This window comes from Ptychodera flava, chromosome 21 (assembly GCF_041260155.1).
Source record: "Ptychodera flava strain L36383 chromosome 21, AS_Pfla_20210202, whole genome shotgun sequence".
NCBI classification, from domain to species: Eukaryota; Metazoa; Hemichordata; class Enteropneusta; family Ptychoderidae; genus Ptychodera; species Ptychodera flava.
In genome coordinates, this window is record NC_091948.1 from 32,946,337 (window position 1) to 32,972,037 (window position 25,701).

General features: G+C 36.5%; 1 protein-coding gene across 2 annotated transcripts in view; it reads right to left on the reverse strand.

The window, feature by feature from the left end:
- LOC139122058 (ras-specific guanine nucleotide-releasing factor 2-like) overlaps positions 1-25,701 on the reverse strand; it is a 130,421-nt gene that overhangs the window by 38,711 nt on the left and 66,009 nt on the right. For both annotated transcript variants that reach the window (XM_070687436.1, XM_070687435.1), the window contains exons 3-8: positions 20,518-20,665; positions 17,616-17,705; positions 9,485-9,738; positions 8,717-8,796; positions 6,382-6,575; positions 2,678-2,788 (exon numbers count right to left, since the gene is read on the reverse strand). In XM_070687436.1, coding sequence (XP_070543537.1) covers positions 2,678-2,788; positions 6,382-6,575; positions 8,717-8,796; positions 9,485-9,738; positions 17,616-17,705; positions 20,518-20,665 — 877 coding nt within the window. The remainder of the gene's footprint in view (positions 1-2,677; positions 2,789-6,381; positions 6,576-8,716; positions 8,797-9,484; positions 9,739-17,615; positions 17,706-20,517; positions 20,666-25,701) is intronic.

Below are 25,701 nucleotides of genomic sequence, written 5' to 3' on the forward strand. Positions count from 1 at the left end.
ACATTAGAGATTGAATGCCAATGAAACACATATTGGCTAACCCTGAGTATGTCAACCTAAATTGTGATCTGTTTTCACGCGCATGAAGATAAGTATGGTAATGGATTCTACAGACTGAAATAAAAGTTTTGCCTACTGTGGATAATGGAACATTTGAACCGCAACATGCTGGGATGATATGGATTGTCTTTGTGTCAATTTTGATTACTGTAGACTATCATCCATCACTGTACAATAGAAAACGATGGATATAAAAAAGAGGAACTAACTCAACTGGCCTCTGCATCACATATCCATTAATCAACAATCCTGAGTTAGATAGTCAGTTCTAGAACAAGTCTGTTGATGGCAATAATGTTTGTCGAATATAGCAAAAAAGTCTACGGGATATCGGTCAGACTGAAACATTTACTGTATAATACATGCATACGTAATTACATGTACATGGTTAGCTGCAATAATTGTAGTCACATAGGCTGTTAGGCTGTGTTGGTGTGGCCTGTACCTACACAGACTACTACCCTGTAGGGCTTCAATGCGGACAGCTCATGTATGGCAAAAGTTTGATTGGACCATTGTTGGATAGGATCGTTGATTTGGTATATTTTGAGTACATCAACACCTGAATTTATAGATCAAAACTGACCAAATTCAAGCGCAGTTTGGAACTATCAAATGAAATGATCTCACGATTGCAGTGCAGTCTTTTCCTATTCCAATACAGATTTTGAAGTGTTATTTTAATACAAGATTGATCTTGGTAAAATTCGCATTTTTGATACATCAAATAAAAGACATCACTCATCATCCAAAACCCTGTACACAAAATACAGAATGAAAATTTTGAACAAAGCCCCCCGAGAGTCTGATGTTGACAAGGTCATTATTGCTGTCAATACACAAGAAAATTTAAATTCAATAGATAGTGTAACATTGAATTTACACATATTTTCATGAAACTACTGTCAAATAACAAGAGCACCATCACGCTATTCTCCAGAAAGAGTTGATAGATGAACGGTTGCCAAGCAAAGTCAACTGCTGCAATTTGCACATACATAATGTTTGAATGAATAGCCTTGGATTATCTGCACACTGTGTCATATCGTCCTTGAGAGTTTTACCCTAAGCTCCTGCTGCCATTTCTGACCATAGAATACGAGTACTCTGCATTTAAATCACCATGTCATAGCCACAGGCTCATCACTTATTCACTATATGTTAACGTCAGATCTTTCCTTGAAAGTAATTACCAAAAATTAAGTTACTCAGCTTGACCACTTGCTTGAAGAGCTTACAGAGTAAGTTGAATGGTTTGCCCTACGAAGAATTATATGGCAGGTAAAATTTTTGATAAAATAAAAAAATGAAAAGGTCAGGATGAATTATATGGCTGATTCCAAGAGCTAAATTAACAGTCATGTCGACCTGTCTGTGTTGAAGTAAGGCCTATGAGAGCTTATTGTCACCAATATCTTCAGTTTTGTTGCAGCTGTTGAATATCCTTTAACACTGAACACTGCTCATGTTCAACTGTTTGCCCTCATTTCTTTCCATGGATGTCTAATTTTGCCAGGGAAAAAATAACGAGTCTCAATAAACTTTGTTGGTGAATGACCAAAACTGAACAGATTCTGAACTTTACTAGTAGCAGCAAGATGAATAGCTTACATTTTTAGACTGATTTATGTTGTACAGTAAATTTGTTGTCAGTTTCCACTAGATGGCTTCACTTCTGATAATCTGGCAACATGTACATCACATCTGAATTGAAACTGTACTGATATCCAAGTCAGCCATGATGCCTCCTTACTAGTGTTCACTATGTCAAAGGGACGACTTTACCTAGTTCTCGTCATAACCATTGTCATTTATGTATAATTTGACAAGTTACTGACATTGTTGGATCTCTTACAGAAAGATAAAAAAGTTGCCAATACAGCAAGTGGTGCTACCCACATGGACAGGACACAAAGGCAAAGAAAGTACAAAATGTAATGATCCAATTTCTGATATCTACCGGAAATATAAACTAAGACGCAACAGCTTCTCCAACCCACTGCAAAGCTTGGCAAACAGGATAGCAGTAGTTATGTTTAGCATGAATCATAGGCATTCATTAGGTAAATGGCTGATTTTGAGAAGGAGTTTCTGTTTTTTTCTTGAAAGAAAACCAAGTAAATTTTTTTCAAAAGCGGAAACATTTGACACCTACACAGCATGGCCTCTTGTACTCTTGAGCTATCAAGGACTCGGGGATTGTACGTGATTCAGTCAGCATATAGTTAAAATAATTATTTAATGTCAAACAAAAAGGCAAAATCATGTCGCAAGATATTGAATTTGTTCCCACGAGAGCAATCTCATCAAACTTGAATAATATTATAAATAACATTCAATAGTATTGCCCACTTATAACAAAACTCATATTCATTTCCATGTAATGAAACAGTGAGTGTAACAGATGTGTCTCCTACTCTGCACACATTACTTCATAAAATTTTTAATTCTGCTAATCACCATTAATACTTTATCAAATGCTCCTGACAATAAATTTCTGAAAAAATGTGGATAACTCAGTGATGCAATTATGGCTGCTGTCACTCATTCTTTGGAAAGGTTCTTTGGTGTTTCCCAAGGGGATGAATTTCCTTGCAGGTATATAATGGTTTCTTACCCTTGAGAGTTCTTCCAGTTTGTTCTTGGCATGTTCCAGGCTTTTCCGTTCCACATGGTCATGAGGAGTATGAGCAAGTAGTTCATGTAAGGTTATTATATACCTTGGAATCTGCAAAATTAAAATTTGGAAGCACATCATGAATATGGTTGAGGACTCTGAAAAAATTTCTTTGATCTTCAAATTTTTCTCTCTGGCATGTAATAAACTTAGTTTTTGTCATATTGACTCAAGTTGAAAACCTTTCTATGATAAAGAAACACCAAAATTTGCCAGGAGGTCAATTTCCAGTATATTTATGAATCATGATAAAAGGGGACAGTTACTATAACTTTTGATGTTTTCAAAATTTTTGTTCTATTAAGCAAAACATTAACAGTCTTTTCTACTATGCCCTTGGGGGGGTCTGTTGAAATACAAAATGTTAGCCTGGCTGACATAACACATTCTGTACAGCATAGAACTTTATTACTGAGAAAGGAATTTTAGTTTATGTTTGCAACTCCTACAGGCCATACATCAGGAATTAATTAAGGTATCATTTTGGAAGTAGATCATAGATATAGATTCTTCAAACATCACAAAAATAATGGACAATACATTAAAAGTTATACTGACACAACTTTTAGTGAAATTTTGATATTTCAAAAATAGTTATTATAGCTATTCTAGATCATGAAATGTCATAAGCTGAATGACTGACATCTCAAATTGTAGGATATACCTTTGTGGGGAAGTATGAAATGTGGCATACTGGACTGGCCATAATCAAAATAAATTCTTAGGAGACATATGATGCGATAGTTTCCCAAGATGATAGGTCTTGATTGAGTTATGGGGTGATAATTTAGAATAGAATATGCAAATAAAAGTGTGAAAGCCTGCCTGTTTTACAAGAAGCCTGTCTTGTTCAAAACACACAGACATTTATAAAAAATAAATTTACACATTCGTTGACTAAACGACACCATTAAAATGAGGTTGGAAAATGAATTGCCTGATCTCTCCTAGACCTCTTCAATGAAAAAGAATTTCCCTTGGTATTCAATGGCTGTGGAGGGCACCACTAGGGACTCCATTATCAACAAAATCCTAAATCTTAGTTTCACTCTGTGTTGTCAAAAAGATTTACCTAGGGGAATTGTAATGACACATACTGGTTACCGGGCATTACCTTGTCTTAGAAGCTTTAATCTTTCACAGATGTCAATATGGTTTTAAAGAAGGAAAACAGAAAACAATAGCTAGATTATTCTATAGATTGTACACACAATTATTGTATATTTGGTCAGTATGTTGAGCAACGATTAAATGTGTGCCTCAGTGGGTAATGGCCTTATCAGCTGTTGCTTGTGATGCATTTTCCATCAATTTTCAAACTAATGTCAAAATATATTGTTTTCAAATTGTCAATGTAGCTTGAATACCGTATAATATAATGTTGCACACAATGTGGTCTGTTGGTATTGTTCATACTTAATGTCTTTTAACATACTTTTGGCAGCAGCAGAAGAAGAAAATGACATGTTTTCACACAAAAAAGCTGTGACAATATTTTCAACACTAGCATTCATTATCTCCATAACCGGAAATCTTGGGAAAAGTTGTATCTTTTTCTATTCATACACTATATGATTTTTGTTTCAGACTTTGTGTCATATTTGAATAGGGCTGTTCACAATTGATGTCATTGTTGTCATTAATATGCAGAGATACGTACGAGAACAACAAAAATACAACTAAGTAAGCCTCTGCTAGCTACAATGAACATTAAAAGACATAATTTATCTGCTTGGACTACCTGTACAAGCTGCAACAAGGGCAATGCAAGCAACACTGACAAAATTTGTCCTGCATTTCAAGCAGTAGTGTTATGCCTGTACAGCTATATTTATAACAAACCAGTAAGTGTGAACAGAGCTATTCAGTTATCACAGGTAAATTTGTTTCAAGATCAGCAAAAGTAACTAGTATCAAACCAAAAGCCATGTCGGTGACTTAAGGTAGTATGTGCCCTGAAAGTGAAAAAAAGACTGAAACTTTTGTTCAAACTTTCCTCAGTCAAACCTGCAACCTTTCTCTTACAAAATCAAGAATAAAAAGCAGGGGTCACCGTACAAAGTTTGGAACTATGGGAAACAAATTATTCAACATTTTGCAATATCTGAAATTAGAAATGGCCACCATCCCTGTGGTAGTTCTATGGGAAAAAAATTACTTTCATTGGGATTTTAAAAAAAACTAAGACGGTGAAAGTTATCTTTGTCCAAGACCTTTAAAATGAACCCCCACAAGTGGTAGATCAGAAAAACATGGGGCCAAAGTCCCTGAAGCTACTATAGACATGGATACAAAATTAAGTCTTTCCTGACTGTATGAAATTATATCACTAAGGTCATCCTAGGGACCTGTAAACCAAATATTAAAGCGGTCTGACCAGCAGTATTGAAAAAACAAGCGACCTAGCAGTTGACAGAGCTTTGCTGTGTTATGTAGAGAATAACCTTTTGTGACACATGTATTGATGAAGAAGGTGGATATCTTTGATTAACATTGTAAGTGAGTTCTGTTGAATAAGTTGAGACTGTACATACGCAGAGAAAGCACACTGCGAAGAGACAAATGTTTGAAACTTAAGAAGTTCAAGGTCATCAAAAGCATTATAAGGAATCATGTAACTTTCATTGCACTGTTTACACAGATTGCACAATTGCTATAAATAGCACATGAGGAATCTTACAGCGAAGCTTTACCATAAAAACCCTATCACTTTGACCACTCTTTTAATTGACCACTCTATTTTTTTCCTCAAAAGTAATTTTATTTTATCCTTACCAAGTCAACCATAAATGGAAATTAGAACTTTCTCTATCTCTATCTCTATTGACTATTTTGAGCAATTTCTTTAGATAACATACAGGGCACAATAAATGACGGTTCAGAATATGTCAAAGTTGGGATTCAGGAAAGTTGTGTTTACATGTTTTAATCCTCCAAGATGGTAAGCATTTCACTACGAACTGTCAAAAAAGGTTGAACTTTCTGATAATTCTACATAAAATTATTTTGGCTTTGATGATTTCCTAATTAATTCAATTATTTAAATCATATTAATTATTTTTTTCTGGTGAATTGATAGGGTTTATACAGTACAAGAATTACATACAATGCAAGTCAAATTTTGACCAAAAATGACAAAAAAATTCCTTAAAAATACACATTTGCATATTTCATCACAATTTGAACAAATCTAAATTGGGTTATCCCTAGGGACCTGTATACCAAATAACAAAGCTGTCTGACCAGCGGTTATGAAGAAGAAGATTTTTTATCAAAAACACCTTTTTTGGCATTAATTTGCCTATTTTCAACAATATCAAAAAATTAAAAAAAATAGTTTCTCAAAATCATATTTTTAATCTACACAACAAATATCGAATCAGTAAGTACTGCGGTTCTCAAGATATTTGAGTGGACGGACGCCTCACAAACGGACATACATACATACATACATACATACATACATACATACAGACTGACGACGGACGCCGGACGGATACCCATCCCAATAGCTTCTATAGACTATAGTCTATAGTAGCTAAAAACATAAGGGGTAAATTTGAAACGACCTGTAGAAATTTGAGAGTCCGCATATCTGTCCCCTAGGCGTGTTCTACCTTAATAACCACTCTTACAATACTTACCTGATGCATAGGATAAGTAAGGAATGTTTCAAGAGATCTGCCCTCACAGACTGGTTTGGATTCATACTGTGCCAGAAGATGACTGAATGAAGAGTTCTGTTTACACTCGGCTAACACCTGGAGGCTGTAATGGTGGTTCCTGACATATTCATTGTAGATGCTTAACATTGGTAGCAACATATCAAACAAGTCACCTATGATTGGGAGAAAAAATATTAAAAAAGAAAAGAAAAAGAGATAAATTAATTAGTCATCTTTTGGTTGGTGCAGAATCACTCTTCAGACAGAAGCTGATTGGTAATTAATAAATAAATCACACTTCTTGTTTTGGTAAACAGTATTATTTTGAGGATAATTGAGCTGATGCATTGTCCAGATAGCACCTTGTACAAATGTATCTCCAAAATGATGAACCCTTTTGTCTTAATTACTCTTCAAAAAATGCAACACACACTGTTGATTATTAGTCCAAAACTATTATCTATGTTTTACAATGTGTACAACAGTTTTTTACTTGAAATGTCAAAATACAACAAAATAGGAAACTGCCTCGGTTTTGTAGTGAAGTGTGGAAAACCACTGTGTTGGTTCACATTTATTTTCATAATAAGAGCTACATTTACTTGATTCTCAGAATTTTTCATCTTTGTTATTTCACAGCTCTTCCACAAAGTGAATTGTACCCTGGCTGTAACACTGATGACAAGACAACATCTAATCTGCTTGTCTGTAATATGAGAAATTGTCCCCTGATGGTTGATGCACAGGTGTTTTGACACATTTCACATCTATGCCACAAAGGGATTAAGTCACATTTTGTTTCACTCTGCATAATTACAAGACATTCCTGCAGTCAGGAATACGATATTTTGCTGAAAACCTATTCCATGGATTCAATCTTGAAAGAATCACTAGCATTAGTTTGAACACACATTGATACAATTTCTGATAGTAAAGATTATTCATGATAAGCGTTGGTTAAGTTGGCTAGTCTCATAATATCTTCTCTGACAGAGACAAAAAGCATGGAGATTCGAAGACGGATAGTGCAATGCTCTGTATGCAATTACTGACAATAATGCCATCCCAGATTTGTAATGACACTGTGGAGATTTTCATGGAGAATTTGGCAGCAATAACCATTAAATTCCCTGTGAAGATCTGTGCCAGGGAGAAAGCTCAGTGTACAGCTATAGGCAACTAGATGCGATACACCAATTAAATCACTCTATCACAAAAACAATCAAAACCGTGTTACGATGGGGATAATAGTTGTCTACCTGGAAGCAATTACCATCCATCTACTGGGATATGGATATCCATTACAAGAAACAAACCATATGTTGTCAAAGTCTCTGACAGATCAATACTGAGAGTCTTGTATTTTTCTTAAAAGAAAGCAGAATTTGATCTTCTGTGCAATACTTTAAATAACCATTACCGCATGTTTTAATATTGTCTGCTGATATGTATGCACTTAGTATTACATTTCATTTCTTTCCTGTATAAGAATGATGTTACAAATAATTTTAATATGATTGACAGTTGATTTCTACCCATCAGTAGCTGGTGCTGCCACTGCTGCTGTGATACTTCCTCTACTGATGTTCAGTGAAAACAAAGTTAAGGTCCATATGAAGTAATACCTGTGACTGTAGTATGCAAAATTTGTCATTTTCACTAAAATACAACATATTTTACACTTACATATACCAGACATCAACATTCATTGAACAAATCTCAAAAGGTTCTTCCTTGAGCTACATGTACCTGCCAATGATCACTGTTAAAGGGACATAAGCTGTAACTTGAAGCAAGTTTTTCAGTATTCTGCTTCTGTATATCAACTACCGTGTCTGACCCTAATCCGTCTGTCATGCTGAAATTTCGAGTATTCTTTCTGTCAACACAGCTTATATGTGTGTAGTGATCATTGTTTATTGTTTACAAATGAATTCTAGTCCAGACTTGAATACAATTTTCAATAATAACAATATAGATTATACTCATATACTGGTAGGTTGTGTTGACATGCTAAATACTTGGCATTAAATTACAGTTTAGGGATTCAATGCAGAAGGTATAGGGAAACCATAAAACAAAAAATAGCCAAAAGATACAGCTTATGGAGCTTTAAAGTCAAAGAAACATCCTCAAAATTAAAAATCAATTCAACATTGCCATGATACAGAATACTAAACAATATGACATGACCCAAACTGAAAGTGTTGTGTCACACCCCTACAATACATATAGCAAGCTGGCATGATCTTTGCTGACAAATATATCATACAAACATACCATAATCATGGTTGACTGGTGAACTTTTACTTACCAAGCACCAGCTTGGGCCAGTGTTCCATTCTTGCACACAACCCTTTGCAGAATATTTGATGAAGGAAAAACACTGTCTCACTTTTAAAATAAAAAAGAGGAAACTAGATAAATAAATAGTTGGACTTCAATTTGCACTTTGAAAATGTTTAGTGAAATGCCGCTCAAAGTGATTAAAATATGTGTTTGGTTAATCACAACAAGATAACTTATTCATTGTGTTCCGATTGTATTCACATACATGATCTTCAAAAATCATTTTTTGGACATCATCCAATGTTGCTTAACCCATACCCTGTCACCTGATTGTGGTAAAGTTCTCATTACTTATGGGTGTGGTTTTCACACAATCCCATTATCTAGAAAGACTGTATGTGTTCAGTTATGTTGGAACCATAGTAAGCCACAGTACAATTGAAACTATTCCAGGGAGTATGCTTTCATTATATTTGAACTAATAAGGCCATCTTAAGAGATCAGAACACTATTATATTACAACATGCATTGAGTACTTTACAAGTGTGATACAGTTACTTGATTAATCAGTATCTGTGAAAGAGGCAAGAATTGAGGAAAGAAGGAAAATTTGGTGTATGACAGACCTTACAGATGCAAATATCTGGTTGAAAGAAGTACTTATAAACACTGATTGTGGTTTACAATTTGTGGAAAAATAGAGACTAAATAATAGATGAACAAGTTTCCATAATTTTATTGTGAAAAACTTGGTGTAAAATCTGAATTACAGGGATTTTGAGTGGAAACCTACCTATTGAGGAATATTGAATTCACATCTTCATGAGTGATAGGGGGTTTCTTTGAGCTGGCAGCCATCTTGAGTGGACGGAGAAAACAAGACACTACAGTGGATAACTGCTCAACATATTCCTTTTCACACTCAACCATTCCAAAGACAATGCTATTGCGTTTACGCATGCTTTCAGCATGTGGGGAACGAATGTAGTCTTGTACAATGGCTCTCCATCTTCTGCGACAAAGCCATCCTCGGATGAAACTTTGGACCTTAATTGAAAGACAACAGGCAGTTTTTTTTTCAGTTTATTCAGTGCACCAAGTCATGGAGCTCTGCTGATATGGAGTCAGCCATACAAAACACTACAGTTTATTGGAGTGAAAAATGTAGCTGCATTATTTTCAAGATTTTCAGTTAAATCCCCTTGGGTAATTCTGCCGGTAATAATGCTCCAGTATTGATGAAATTTGGGATAACAATTAAATGTAATTTCATTTGAGTACTGGCAAAAATTACTGCTGCAGGGTAAATAGGATATTGAATAGAAACTAGTCTACAGGAGACAATCATATCAGACGACAGAGATGCGCCCCAAGTTAATATCAAATACAGTGTCAAATTTGGTAAAGAAATACAATTAATAAATATGAAGTCATTATGATAAATATACAGTGAAGCAGAAGCCACTTGCTAACTTTAACTCCATGGCAACAAGCAGAGTAATTCACAGTACAAGTACAATAACACAGCCATTCGCACACACAACAATGACGCAATTTCAGATAAACATGAATGAGGCAATTTCAGATAAATGTGGTTTTTGAAAGGCTGCCATTATATAAAAAATTATGATTGGTGGAGTCCGTGAGATTATTTTCTGTAAACTTTTGCCATTTTTTTCTACGTCTGGTATTGTAGCTTGTATAGAGTAAGAAATCTCCCCTGAATTATTCAATGTCATACCTGATATCAAATGTATCATATTTTGTCTGTAAGCTGGTATTGGTAAAAGAATGGGGTTTTCCCTTACATTCAGAAGAAGCCCTACAAATTTTTACTGTTTTTTTTTTAACCAAACTGACCCACATTCAAGGTTCATTTTGTTTACACACTAAAAATGAAACGATCTGTTACAGTACTACAGAATGATGCCATCACGAGCGAGGAGAAACCTAAAAAATACTGAGATGGATCTGTGTTGGTACTGAGATAGCTTTGCCACATGAAACAGAAAAATGTGCAATTACAAATTTTTTTAACTTGAAAAAATAAAGTTTTTCCCCTGAGAAGAATTTAACTTTATTGTTAATTGCATTCATAATCAAATTTTATTCAAGTATGAACATAAGTTCAAATCCAGGGAGTTTTGGTTGACTTTGGCATTTTTCTGTCTTTTTTGTAATCTTACAATACTTAGATCATTCATACCTGTACGTTTACTGTTCAAATTAGGTTTCTATAGGAGCTTTAGGTAAAAGACTGACCACTTTTATCTCAGTGTTTGTTTACTGATTTGATTTTTTTAAGATAAAATCCAGTGTGATTTCTTTTTTATATTGATAACAATGGTATGAGCAAAACGAGGAATACAAAACTTATTTTAAAGACTTTAAACCTTTAAACCAAACTAACCAGGGGAACATATCAGCACAGTGCAAATGAAATTTAAACCAACAAATATTATTCATTATTATACATTTACCATCGAGAAAAATAGAACTTTGCATGCGCTAAAAAAGCCATACGGAACGCCCGTTCTGTAACACGTATGGTTTCCAGGCACCCCATCCCCTGCGGCTGTATCTGCGTGTTCACTGTTGAACAGTTTCAAGGGACTCATTGGACGAGTGCCAGAACATGTCTCGCGCGCGCTCTGTACGTACGTGTGTAGTGCACACACACAATCCAGAACTTGCAGAAGGGCGTCTGAGATAGCATTCCACACTTGCGCTATAAATCGGAAGAAAAATTGTTGACATTGCACGAAAACAGTCATTACTCTGACAATTTGATGCCCCAGTCACGAATGTAAGATGTATAATAATAAGGTTATTACGAAAATACCGCAAAGGATGAACTCGGACATTTGCGCTGCGCATTGCCCTCCGCTTCGTGTCGAGTGATACGCTGCACCGATGTCCTCGTGCATCCTTTGCGGTATTTTCGTAATAACCTCATAGTAATCAAAATTTCAATATTTCATTACTTGATGTGTATGGTTATAAGCAACAACATATGACATAACATACAAACAGAACCTGTCAAGAAAACATAGAGATATAATGACCTTCTTTATATCTAAAGAAATTTGATAAATATACTGTCTATAAGAAAATCTGACAATTTCCATATCAGCACATGCTAGCGTAGCATCATCAATGATGTGACCTGCAACTTGTGTTTTTGTGACAAAAAACTTGTTACAACGGTGATATTGGTTTAGACGTTAGTTTACCATTGGATTTGTACAATACACCACCTTTTACTCTTTAATATGCCAAACCAAATACAATGTTGAAAGATCAAATGCATGGGTGTAGAACTGTATTCCTATAATTGTTTTACTAAATTGTAGGGGTATAGTATGCAAAAAAAATCCTTTCCAAGATTTTGATCATGACAAGCTATGTAATGAGATAGTTTTGACTGTATCGGGTACAAGGGGGAAGCATTCCCTACAAATGGAACAAAAATGCAAATATCATTAATTATAATATGCTTGGCTGGAATCCGGCAATCTGATTGGCTAGAGCCAGGGTTTATATTCTCAACAAGAAGACCTGCGCGCCGCGTAACATTTTTGAGCTCGCGCAAATTTCAAACGCCAACTTGAGAGCTCAACGCGCCATAATGTCGAACAAGTCTATGGCTTCAGATTGATTTTGTTTGTTAAATTTTAGTCTAGTGCAGCTTGACGAACCAACAAATGAAGAGTTTCTGTAAGGAGCGGAGGCTATGTAACAACAACATGATTTTTTAAAGTTTTTTGAGCGTTTTGTTTAGTAAAATTCTTCAAGTTCGATGTCTAATCGCGATATTGATGCGTTGCGTAACCGTATGAATTCAACTGTGCACGCGCGCGCGTTCTGAAACGTTCTTTTTTAGAGTTTGTATGAGGCTGCGCGCTCCTGAACTCTCGTTCCAACTTCGGCCCTAAATAACGAAATTGCCCACTTGTTTTTAACTTTAGCATATTATAATGAGGTTATAAACGGTGCGCTCGGGTATTTGGTTGCGGATATACCGGTAAGACCTCTGGGGTGAAAATTAACATATTTGGGTGAAATAATCATCGAGCGCACGCTTGCCGTTTATAACCTCTAAAAAGTGGGCCAGACTGAATGACCTTTAAAGATGCAGACATACGGACTCATAATAGCAATCTGCATGAGCACCAGTACACAATAATTCTGACATGGTTATGGATGGTGATTACAGCTGTCACTCTGCTGTCTGACTACATGTAGTTCCTTGTCATTGTCATGAGAGTTAAACAGCCTCAATAATGCATTAAGATTGCCACAACTACAAGCTTCAGAAATATACCTTCCGACAGAATTCAGTAGATGAATTTCAAGATTACCAAGGGAACATTAAAATATAGCATCAATGACATATTTGGCTCATATTTGGTTTGATGTGGCAGGCCAGAGTGAGTATACTTAACTTGCTTAACCATTGGGAACATGCATACCAAGTTTAAAAGTAATCAGACGAGTGATTTCAGAGGAAATGATTTTTTTGACCAAAACTGGGAAAATTTGCCCCAAAAGTACAAAAATGAAAATTTCACCACAATTTGAAAACACTTAAGTAAGGTTGCCCATGGGTACATACCAAGTTTCAAAGCAATCTGACAAGCAATTTCAGAGAAAATGATTTTTTGAACCAAAATGCAAAAAAAATATCCCCAAAATACGAAATATATGAAACTTTCACCACAACTGAACAAATCTGACAGAGGCCAACCCTGAGGATCATGCATACAAAGTTCCAAAGTAGTGGGATCAGCAATTTCAGAGAAGATCTTTTGACCAAAAGCGTGAAAAATTGCCCCAAAATTACCACACACTATGAAACTTTCCCCGTAATTTGAACAATAAACTAAAAGTCACCTTCAAGCACCTGCATACAAAGTTTTAACCAAATCTGGCCTGTAGTTACAGAGTTTAAACAATTTGAAGGCAGGGGGAGCCTATAAATACCCCCTATCTCCCTGGGCATTCATAATCCAAAATGAGTGGCACATGGTAACAGCGTCAACGAATGCTCCCGAAAATCTGGAGCTTTCAACAACCATGGTGTAAATTAAAGCACTGTTCCTACATATTACGTTTTGTGAATACTTGTGGCATCACTTTGTTGGCGAAATTCTCTCATTTTTTCCATTTTAAGTTGATTTTTGATGCCAAAACTGCTTCGATGCTGTGTTCGAAGCGTCCAACAAACAATAGATGAAAGCATTCAAACAGCTGCCAATCACGAGGGGACGCGCAAAGGTGCAAAACGATCAAACATTTGTTGTGTACATCGGATCGATTACGATGTCAACAATGAATAAACGATTCTTACAACTGAGCAAAATACTTGACCAACGGTTACTGAACACGAGTCTCAGATGAGTTCAGACACAAACGGACTATTTCATGGTTTCAAGCAGATTGCCTCTCCCTGTTTGTTTGTTGATCTGTGTACCTATAGGGCTATGAATGGGTGATGTGTATGTTGACCTGCAGTACGATATTTTACGATAGATCTCTTTTGGAAGTATGTTGTGGCCTAGCCCTGCGTACGATGCCGTGGTGTCCCGGCGTTATACGGCCTCCCACCACAGCTCTGTTGATTGCCATGGACAAAACCGTCAACTTGCGGATCCAATTTGGACGGAGCACGAAAAACAACTAACTGTTTTCGGCTGAAATCAACTCGATTCCGATCTATGCAGCCTACCCAAATCACTCAACCGCTCACAGACTGCGAAAAAAATGCTCTCGTGACGTCCAAAACCGTTGTTTGCTGGCGATGCACGGTCAATGGCCCATGCAGTGGACGGCCATTGGATACGTTCACGCCACGATTATACAGGTGCCCATGAGCTGCATTATTTCCTGTCGGGTCGAGTCGGGGCGATGAAACTAAATCGCGATTGCTTCATCTCTGTCAGATTTGACCAAAAAGAGACACTTGACATAGATTATAGCACCAAATGTTGACCGTTCAGACTGAAACATGATGAAAGGTCTGAAGATCGCCGTGATGTCGTTCTTCTCTATACGTTTTTCTGAGCTTGTTTTTTACTATCTGACGGATTTTTTAAAATCTTAATCAACTTTTCTTTCCCAACAAGAGCACACATTACCTTTTTTACTTTCATAGTAACTTAGGATTCATTTAATTCGCAGATTTATAGACTCTTACGTTCTTCCTCGATTGTCTGTAACCGATTTTGCTATCGCGATATCGATATTGCGTTCGCACTCAGATGTCTCGAAACGTACGTCATTCACTGAAATAGTTTTCGGACAAACTCAAGAAATTCGACAACTACTAACGAATAGTCGGCAAAATTTACAGAGACTAGCAATAATAATTATGGTCATTTCACCATCTTTAGCTAAGCGGACTCGCTTGGCGGAAGCAGTATATAACGATCTGAGTTCCCATTTTTACCCTACCGTGTGAGTGTAGTATTCGAACGAGTGAGATCATAATCTTACGCTGTTCCGAGTGGCCTGGAGATTTTTCATAATATACAATAAATTGACCTTATCAAAATTACTCTGTTTTACAATGCTTGGATATTGATATGTTTTCTATACTTTTTGACTTTTCATTTGAAGTCTTTTGATTCTCCATTGGCGGCAGCACATGTACGGTTACAACCGTCATGTGATGACCGGAGTGTGCTTGTCAAGTTGTCAGGAAGTTGTTCAGAAGAAAAAAACATTTGTATTTAAAGGCTGCAGTTCGGGATTTTTCAAGATGAACAACACATTATACATTTCCTACATCTTTGAAACGGGGATTACGGTAATCTTTCATGTGATGAAACTTTTTTGAACGTCTTTGCCATGTGTTCCCACGATGAGTGTGAACTGATTCTTTGTTAGTAAAATCGTCAGAAATGGTCCAGTGGCCGTGATAAAATAGACACAGATGTAAAACCATTGCGAGGAAGATAGTAAGAAATTCACATTGCAATATTTGCTGTCGTATTTCTCAGCAGGAATAATCAATTTTTATACGTTGTGTATAAGACCAGCAAGCAGGTGTTTGGCGGTCAATTGCTTCTATCATAATGATCTTGATCGTAGCTATTTGGCGAGAAGACAGCGAGTACTTATAATCTCGCAAAATTATTGATATCATGTCTTTGTGTTGAAAATTTTCGATCGGAGGCAGCTCAAATCAACAGCCGTGGTATATTAGGATTCGTGTTCTCACTGGACACCTAACTACCTGCCATCAACAGTACGTTATGTACCATCGGCGGTAACACATTGGTCGTAATCTTGTCTAATTCTGCTCCACCTTTTGTACCGTCCAGAAATTTCAAAGCTAGAATTTTTTTTACCCTGACATAAAATACAGCGACCTTGCACACTAATGATCATTCCACTGTTTCTGTTGGGATTTGTTGGTTTTTTAATTTGTTCCGAGGCGCCGGTAAAAATTTTTCAATACGATACACAGTTTGAATTTTTTTCAAGGTAAATTTAGCATATTCCCAGTTTGTGGGGTAAAGTTGTCTTGAGTGAAAGTTTGAGTTGACGCTGATAGAGTAGCCGACAAGCCTGGCACAGTTGACTGAGATCCGGTTGGTTTTGGGTCGTTTAGTCCAGAAACCTGCAGAGTTCTGTATGATCACCGTTCGGCATTTGGGTGAATTTTTTTTGGTCAAAGTAATTCAGTAACAATATACGCCAGATTCTTTGTGTTGTTTTTGTCACCGTCATACGCGTATATGGACGGTTTTTGATTAAAAACGGTAAAAATATCCAGTGCTCGTAAATGCGTGCAAAGTTTATTCAGTGACTGTTTACGCAGCAGTCGTAAATACGACTAGGATTTACCACCACGTAACAACTGTAAACACCGCATCAATAGTCCATACGAAAATTTTGCGCTGAATCGAGGGAGATACAATTGCGGTAGGAAAGGTCAGTCCACCATCCGTCAAAGTTGTTGATCGGAAAAATCTTCACTGTGCACCAACTACATGAGTGGCTGTTATAGTTGTACACGTAGTTCCATGGGCTTTCCACTGTCCCTTGTTACGAGCTATGTTCAAAGTGTGTCAAGCTACGAATATTTTCATGTATGGAGTTACAGACATCGGTGAAGTACCGGTACATTGATTTTGTTCAAAACCACTGCCTGTTTGCTCCTCGTTGTTTTTTGTGTCCCTAACGTCGACTGGCTCTATGTGCGTACAAACATAGCAGTCGGGATTAAGATTTCCTGGATAAATAGATACACTCATAGTTTATTCCGCCTCTGACGCAAAGATACATACTGTTTTACATGTGCCACTCCTAGGCCCTGGGATCGATTTCCATACCTTTAAACAATTTGAAGGCTTTTGACTTTCTACCTCCTTTGCATATTTTTGACACCAACATGTTCATTTTAACAAATTCACAGCTTCACCCGTGGGTGCAACTATACGCAATTTCTAAGGTGGTAGGTCCCGCAGTTTTGGAGTTTTTGATGTGGATGGCCATACATCCACACATCCACAAATACATACATACATACTGACATATTTTCATGCAGACATACAGACGCTACCGATTTACCACAAGTTCTCTTTGGTATATATACGTATACCAAATGTGAGCTAAAAAATGATGAATAAAAGAAACGAAAACCATAGTTTTTGAAAAGGTTACAACACCAGGAACACCAATTTGTAGATGATAGAACCAGTTGTTGTGCAGTTTAATTGTTATGAACACATTGATATGCACGCATGACATAGGTATAGTAAAGCTTGTACCAAGTTTGGATGAAATTGCTCCAGGCATCTCTGAGAAATTTGCATGAATGGATGGATAGACAGACAGACGGACAGACTCACGGACATGACAAAACCTACAAGTCCCCCTGACGTTTTAAGTGGGAACTAACAAACTTCTCCTCCCACCTTTTTGATTTTCTTGATATCTTCTGATTCTTCTATTTTGTATGTGATGCCAAATACCTCTTTGCTCTCTTGCTTTTTCAGTTCATTAATCTGTAAGAACAAAGACACAGTGTTGCTCTCAAGCAAATATATACATTCTGGGATGAGAATGTTACCGTTGAGAAAGAGTACAAAAAGGTACACATAATCATTTAGCACTCTAAGATATAATAAATGATAGTATCATATTTTTCAGATAATTTTTAAAAAAATTTTACAATCTGATTTATTCACCTGCAAATTTATAAACTAAGGCAGTTTCTATGGAAGCAAAGTGACAGAAACTCTCGCTATAATTAATAAACAGACTTAATCCTTGCCATTGAGAAACATACAGTTAAATTCCAAGCCAGTAAACCATTGATGATTTTGCTTGGGTAGGGCAACATGGGTAATTGGTTTTTTAACTGTTATGATATTCCTGTAACCCTGTAATATGATTGCTGTGATGTACAAAGTGGAGCCTGGACAGTGATTATGGAAGCCCAGTGGTATTGCTTGTTCATAACCCTGAACTAAATTACTGGCCATTAACTCTGAATACAGACAGTATGGATCAATGCATTAAAAAATAGTATGATGATAATTATTATGTTATCTCTACTGTGGTTATAAGAGGCATTAAGTATGATGACAATGGTTGGAATGGCTCATCGTGTGGCTTTAGAGAATGACTGAATCATGTGACAGAGAAATTACAAGACAGGTAATCAGAAAATTGAATCTAGTAGGAATGAGAAAAGATCAGACGTTTTAGTGCTTGGTAAATTACCTTTATGTGGAATAAAGCGATACATAGCACAGAAGAAATTTGTTGGTAATAATGGATGATGCACAAAGTAGCAAAGTAGAAAAAAATTAATTAGTCTGCACTGTACTGCCATCTGTTTGGCAACAAATTATCAACAATAGATAGATATGTGGATAACCGTAACTTAACATGTTATGAAATATTGACATCAGGATATGTTTTTTTAAGAACTAAAAGGTACATTTAGATCATAATAACATAGGAAATCAATACTGGCACAGTATACAGTATACCTTATGTATACAGTATGTACAGTCAACAAAAGACACTGTTTAGCTGCATAAAAACATTGACAAGCTATTTTCAATCTATAAATCAAAATATCCTCAAAGGCACTGAATAGTCAAGGTATATCATAGCAACATAGCGACTTGCTATTGATTATGAGTAACATGTATTGACAGGGTTAAGTTAAGCTGCTCCGCTTTCACCATGATGTGCAGGGATTACCCTGGCTCAAGAAAGGCATGAGATAAAATCGCACATGAAAAAAAACAGTGGGAGAATTTCAAAATCTGTGGGAACCGGGCCTAACTTTCCCTGATTTTCTGCATATTGGTTAATTTGCATAACAATATACTCAATGAGACAGTTTTCGGACGACCTCAGTTTTCAGACATTTAATGACATGCTGTTCGTTATACTCACTTCGCTCCGTTTTGATAGCGTTTACAAGTCATGCTACAGCATACCGGGGGTATTAAGTCAGGTGACGCTGCCGTCCAATTTTGGATTTTTTTTTTGGTAGAAGCTATTTCGGGCACTACAAACTTGGTGAAGTTAGCCACACCGTACGATACGAGGTGTCGAACGCAACACACAGGGACAGCCCGTGTCCGATATATAAGCGCTATACACGTTGAAATATAGTTGCGTCGTTCATGGATTAAACGTAACTAATTATCACGAAATATTTCCATATAGTTTTCTAAACACATTGAAATTGAAAATCGGGGTTCGAAGTTTCAAAATATCAATATTTAGCCCCTTATCACATTCAAAATACGACGTCCAATTACTGCGATAGCAGTCCGATTACACGCAGTCAACATGGGGGCAAAAATTTGGCAACTTTGCCCCCCTAAATGCCACTTCTGTCGGTGTTAACAGTTTGAGGATAAACACAATAAAGTTTCGAAAGGTATGATAATAAGATTTCGTTGTGCTCGTCATTTATCATGTTTATGAAATGGCTTTGGGGGGAAATTCACTACCCTGTCTGAAAACTGTCACACTGCATGAGTGTAGTTGTAATCGGAGGCGATCGAATCCATACTTTCTAGTGCAGGAGTAACGGAAGTACAGTAGTCCAGAATAGTGCATTTTCGTTTATTCTTCGCACTACCACTCGTACTGGACACGAATATTCCTTCGAAAGCACCATGTTGAGCGACGACAACACACTGTACATCAGCAATGAACACTTGCTGTATCGACTCGAATGATTTGTCAATGGACGCAAAACTTCCTGTCGGCAACCAATCACAAACGCTGTTGAAACGGGTAACTCTGCAACAGCTTTTTTCTAGCGTAATTATAGCGCTCTCTACGGCGACACAATGTGTGGTTCTGTACTGAAAACCTGCCAAATATATATGAATTTAGATCGCGTAAAGGTATTACGTACGCGCCATTTGAATTATCGGCGCGACTTTTTTGCCCAATTGATTTTTCTGAATGCGATTTTTCTGATTTTTTAGCGTAAATATCGCATTATTGCGCCCCAAAGTGATCCCTGGATGTGTTGGTGTATATTTCCAGCTGGCCATGCCATGACCCGCTGACCTACGACCACTTCACCTTTCAATCATTTCCTCTGCGTTGGGTTACAACAGGGTTTTCTCTGATGTTGTCGGCAAGGGCACAGCAGCACATAACAGTCCCTTCTGCCTTTGGCACTCGTGGTCACACCTATGGCATTCCCAACTTGTTCTTTCGGCACTACACTTTCCGTATGTGGAAGAGACAATACCAATAATAGAAAAGAAAAGGCACAAGGAACTGTCAATGTTCTAAACTCAACTCGGCAAGGGACAAAAATTAAAGTTTCACCTCAAACTTAAGTTTTGCTATCTCTGCAATCTGCTCTTCACACTGTTGTCGTAGAGACAGCTTGGCTGTCTTTTCACTGTCAAGTATCTGAAGCAGGTGCAGGTATTTATGTTCAAGTTCTTCTTTCTGCTGTAACAATCCTCTGAAACTAAAGAACAGAAATTAAGTCAAATTTGCTGTACATACCTAATTCTTTTCTGTCATATCTGAGAACATAGTCAATTCTGATGGCGAGTAGTAGCTGTGCATGATAATTTTCAGTATTGCTTCATTTCAGACTTTGCATCTCTGCCTTTTTAATATTCTCTAAAAATTAGGTAAACTGGTAACAGAACAGATACGATGGCCTTGAGAAATAAACTGATGATTTTATAATTTATGCAATCTCTTATAATCAATTAAGCAATAAATTAAGATATGAATAAATATATCAGAAAAATGTTTTGTTGTAAACTATCCTCCATCATAGCCATCAAAAATTGTTGCAAAAAAAGAGTGTTTTGTAGCTATTTTTCCGATATATTAGAAACAAGCTAATGTGTGCTTGAATATCATATTCAACAGCTTATTTGTAAACTTTATAAAAACTGGTCTGGTGAAGCGAGTAGTTATGTGTTGGTGATGTGGCAGCAATATTGGATTGCATGGCAATATACATCCTTGTACATCATTTCGTACCAGTTGTGTTCTATTTCAGTGATATGGACGCAGTAAAACTTCAAAATAAAGTCTGCTAGTATGACAGCCATGGTACACTGTGATCTATTAAAGCTCGGTGATATAGTTCAAACATGTTCGTTTGAACACGCCTGAGAAAGAACTGTTAAGAGAAACGAGGGTATGACGATGCATGCATGTACAGTACAGCTGGATCAACCTCAATCGTTAGGTCTCCCAGATGGCAAATAAAACCTTAAAACTAATCTTGTAAGTTATAAAAGGCTAATCAGTTATTTTGTATGAAGTAATTATACTGCGGTGACATCTCCGGTTCCTGTCTATATTCACGACAGTACAAGTGATTATCTGTACAAATGAGGTAATCTATAACACATCTACCCACTGAATCATTACAGTCATCTGTCAGGATTACTTGCCCCTGTTTCCCGGTTATTTTGAGTGATTGCTAAAATTTCTGCAAAAAGATACCCAGTACTGCAGAAAAAAAAGCCAAATTTGTCCTAAATAAAGTATGGCTTCCATTAATCTGGAGAACACAAGCATTGATAAATGGTTGAACCACAGGGTGAGATTTAAAAGTTGTCTTAATCATTTTCAATTTGGTGATTTTCATGATTGTGTTTTATTCTGCTACATATATTTCCCACGAAAGATTCGACAGGATACGATGATGCATAAACATGAACTCTCAATAAAGCGTTTCTTATGCAGCACATACATAATGACAGGTCTGATCATCTATATTGACTGACAACCAGTGTTGTCCAAGCTGATGACGTTGCTCCTTATATTAAATATGAAGTCACATCAACAATATGGTTGCCCACGTCATGCAAATTTATTAATTATTATTATATATAGTGTTAATTTCAGTGTCTACAGTACATTGCAGAATATCTAATATCAGCTGCAATTGCTTGTCATCCAGTCCAGTTATTTTCAAATACATGACATTTTTAATGATAAAGTAAAAATATTGGGAAGTTATTGGAGGACATTTTGGATGCCTGTATTTCTTGGAAAGATTCCCATTTATGAGCTGCAAGTCTACTACAACCTGTCAAATACATGCATATGAACCACACACATTTACATTTACCAAACAGGCATTGCACACAAATGTACATGTACCAACTGCAGCTTGTACATTTCACATCCTCTTTCAAGTGCATGCCAAATGTATAAAACACCAGATAATCAGTGAACTTAATTTGCTGATTAATCAAACGGATTCAACAGCTCTGTGAACATTTGTTTCTTTTCTGAAACTAAATTGCCACCCTGACAAGTATAATTTCGTTTGGTTGGCTGGCAAAGCCAGGTAACATTTATCAAGCTCTACCATACTACATTGTTAGTGCCTAGATGTAGATTGGCATACGATCAAGTAAATTCCTCTATCATCTGTGTATGTAATGCTCCATCATCTTTCTACAGCCACTCTCAATCGGAGAATATTGGTGTGCTGTGCTTTGTTAGTCATTGCTTATAAGGCATGGTTCAGGTGTCAGATTGTCTTGCCATGAAATTTACTTACTAGATTACAATTTCAATGGAAAACAAAAGGCTATGACACCTTCATAGTGCTCTTACAGACCAGAACAAACTAGATCCCTTGGATCGAGTCCCCTACCTTTAAGTTTTGTGTGTCATTTTGTTTAGTTTGGTTTATATATTCCCTGCCTTTCCCTTCAACCAGTTCAGACACTATGTTACTTTAAAGCTTATACCATTAGCACTATGCCTTGACCAGCCCTACCCAGTTATTCAACCCCTTCAGATACCTAGTTACTTCAGCTAACCTAGAAAAACTGAAGTGTTGCAACCAAGACAACATTATTCTTGTCTTGGTATCATTTTGCTAATTATTATAAGCTGACAGACAATCATAGCCAAAATTGGCTGTCTGACAGCCAATTTTGATTCGATCGAAAAGAAAATAAATGTAATAATAATAATAATAATATTTATTTCTTATAGAGCGCATTACATTTTAAAAATCTCAATGCGCTTTACACAACACTAAAAAAGAGCTGAGGTAAATTATAAATAAAAATTACGAGAAAACACCAATAAAATGCAAAGAGGTAAAATTTTAAAAAGCGTCTAGGAATAAAATGATCTAAAAGAAAATAAATGTACTTATGTACCCTACAGTGTATGAACCTTTAGCCAACTTAGAAGGAAATTGGCCTTTCCATGTCTGAGATATGTGTGTGAATGGACAAACACACATAGCATAATGGCTGCCTGGGGCCATACTTGATCACATTAAATAAAACAAAATGATGTACATATATGTATGCTACAGTGCGTCCTTGTACCACGTTTGAAAGAGCCTGATACCTTTGATTGTCTGAAATATGTGTGTGAACGGACACACTGACACATAGACCGGACAGACACAGCTCAATCTTTAAGCCCCCATGGATGACTATAACAAAAAATAGCGCCAATGGCACTTGATCACAACTGGCACATTGTGAAACTACTCTATCTCTGGGTACACCTGTACATGAAATACTGAATGGGTAGGTGCTGCGGGTTTGGAGTTTGTCAATAAATGCACACAGAAAACAAAGTCCCGAAGTAGCGAATTCCGCCCATTTTCAAACCACACTGTTTGTCAGTGGGGTAAGCAATATTCGCAAAAATCACATTTCCAGGCTAATAGACTATGTTTTACGAAATCACACGTCCTTATTACAAAATAAAACGATCTTTGTCTTTAAATCAATGCGCCAGTAAACAGGTCCAGCAGCTAGTTATGTCATCAAGTCTGTAATGTTAAGAGTAATAACAAATGTGAGAAATCTAAAACATTAAATATGTTGTTTTTTATCAATTTTATTACCAAAAGCGCATGAAAATCTCTGATACTTTGAATCAGCCATCCTGCATATTTGTAACATTCATCAAATCTCATTTCTGTTCCACAACTCATTAAATAGTCCACAATGCAGGATTGGTGTACATTCCAAAACTACATATATGAAAGACCCCTAAAATCAATTAGTTAAAGGGGGGTTAGAAATTTCCCAAAACTATCTAACCGCTGCTCCGTTTGGCTCCATTTTTCAGAATCGGAACCTTGGAATTAGTCTGAATATCTCTACCAAATATCAATGCAGTCTGTTCAGCGCTTTTTGACTTTTTGTCGTTTACGGAAAATGGACACTGTCCACCATCGGTTGAAGCTAACCCTATATCACAACTTCCAGATGTGATAATGACCTATGGTCATTATGTTAAAAAATACCGCAAATGGCGCTTGGACATAATGACCGCCTAGTATTATCGGCATTTATCAACAACCACACTCACTGTGAATTAGACAGACCACAAAGTCAATGAGCAACATATAGCTGAAAGACTATTTTTCACATTGCGATTTTAAGCTCATTTTTACGAGAAAAGAGACATGTATATGTATATGGAGAAAAAGCAGAAGACATATTTGTAAATTGTTTGTTAAGTGACAATCATATATGCATCTCTTGAAATTTTGTGGTTATAAGGTATAACAGTAGTGTAAGAATAATGAGGTATGAATAAGTTAGTAAAGCTAAGTTGACAGTAATTAAGATTACAAAATTATACACTAAGCTGGGGAAATCTGATTGAAATAAATGTTGAAAAGTAGCAAAGTCATGGTCATCTTTTGTATAATACCTTGTGTAAGTTCATGAACTTTACATAAATCTTGCTATAGATTTGTTGCTAATGGGCAATAACTTTGTTTCAGATCATTTGAGAGCAATCTATCCATGACAGGTTTAAATTGTAATATACTTCTATTTAAAGGAGAGAAACTTCTCAAATAATTTTTTTCCCTGTAATTTGCTGTGAGAACACATGGACAGATGCTCAGGACTCTATGCTGGTGCTACCTTGATAACTAACCTACAACTTGTAACGTCATTGTCTAACCTGTTCACCCCAATTTCCTGTAGACAGGTCCACACTCTCCATTGATAACAATGGGTTTGGGCCATACCATTGTAGTGAAAGACTGTAACATGTGAGGTTGTGGATACTTAACCCTTTCACCACCATGGTTTGGTCCAAACCCATTGTTATCAATGGTAAGTGTGGACCTCTATATAGGGAATTGGGGGTGAAAAGGTTAATCTCTGGAATGTCAAAGTCTGTATATTGACTCAAGGATGTTTACTTAACAAATGCCTAGGGTAATCTCAAAAGTGAGAATCTAAACTATGAAATATGTTTTTTTTAATGCTTTTGATGCCCAAAAGACCATAGAAATCTCTTATACTTCAAATCAGCCATCCTGCATATTTCTAACATTCATCAAAACCTCATTTCTGTTCAACAACTCATAAAACAGTCCACAATGCAGGATTGGTGTACATTCCAAAACTACATATATGAAAGACCCCTAAAATCAATTAGATAAAAAGGGGGGTTAGAAATTTCCCAAAACTATCTAACCGGCGCTCCGTTTGGCTCCATTTTTCGGAATTGGAACCTTGGAACCAGTCT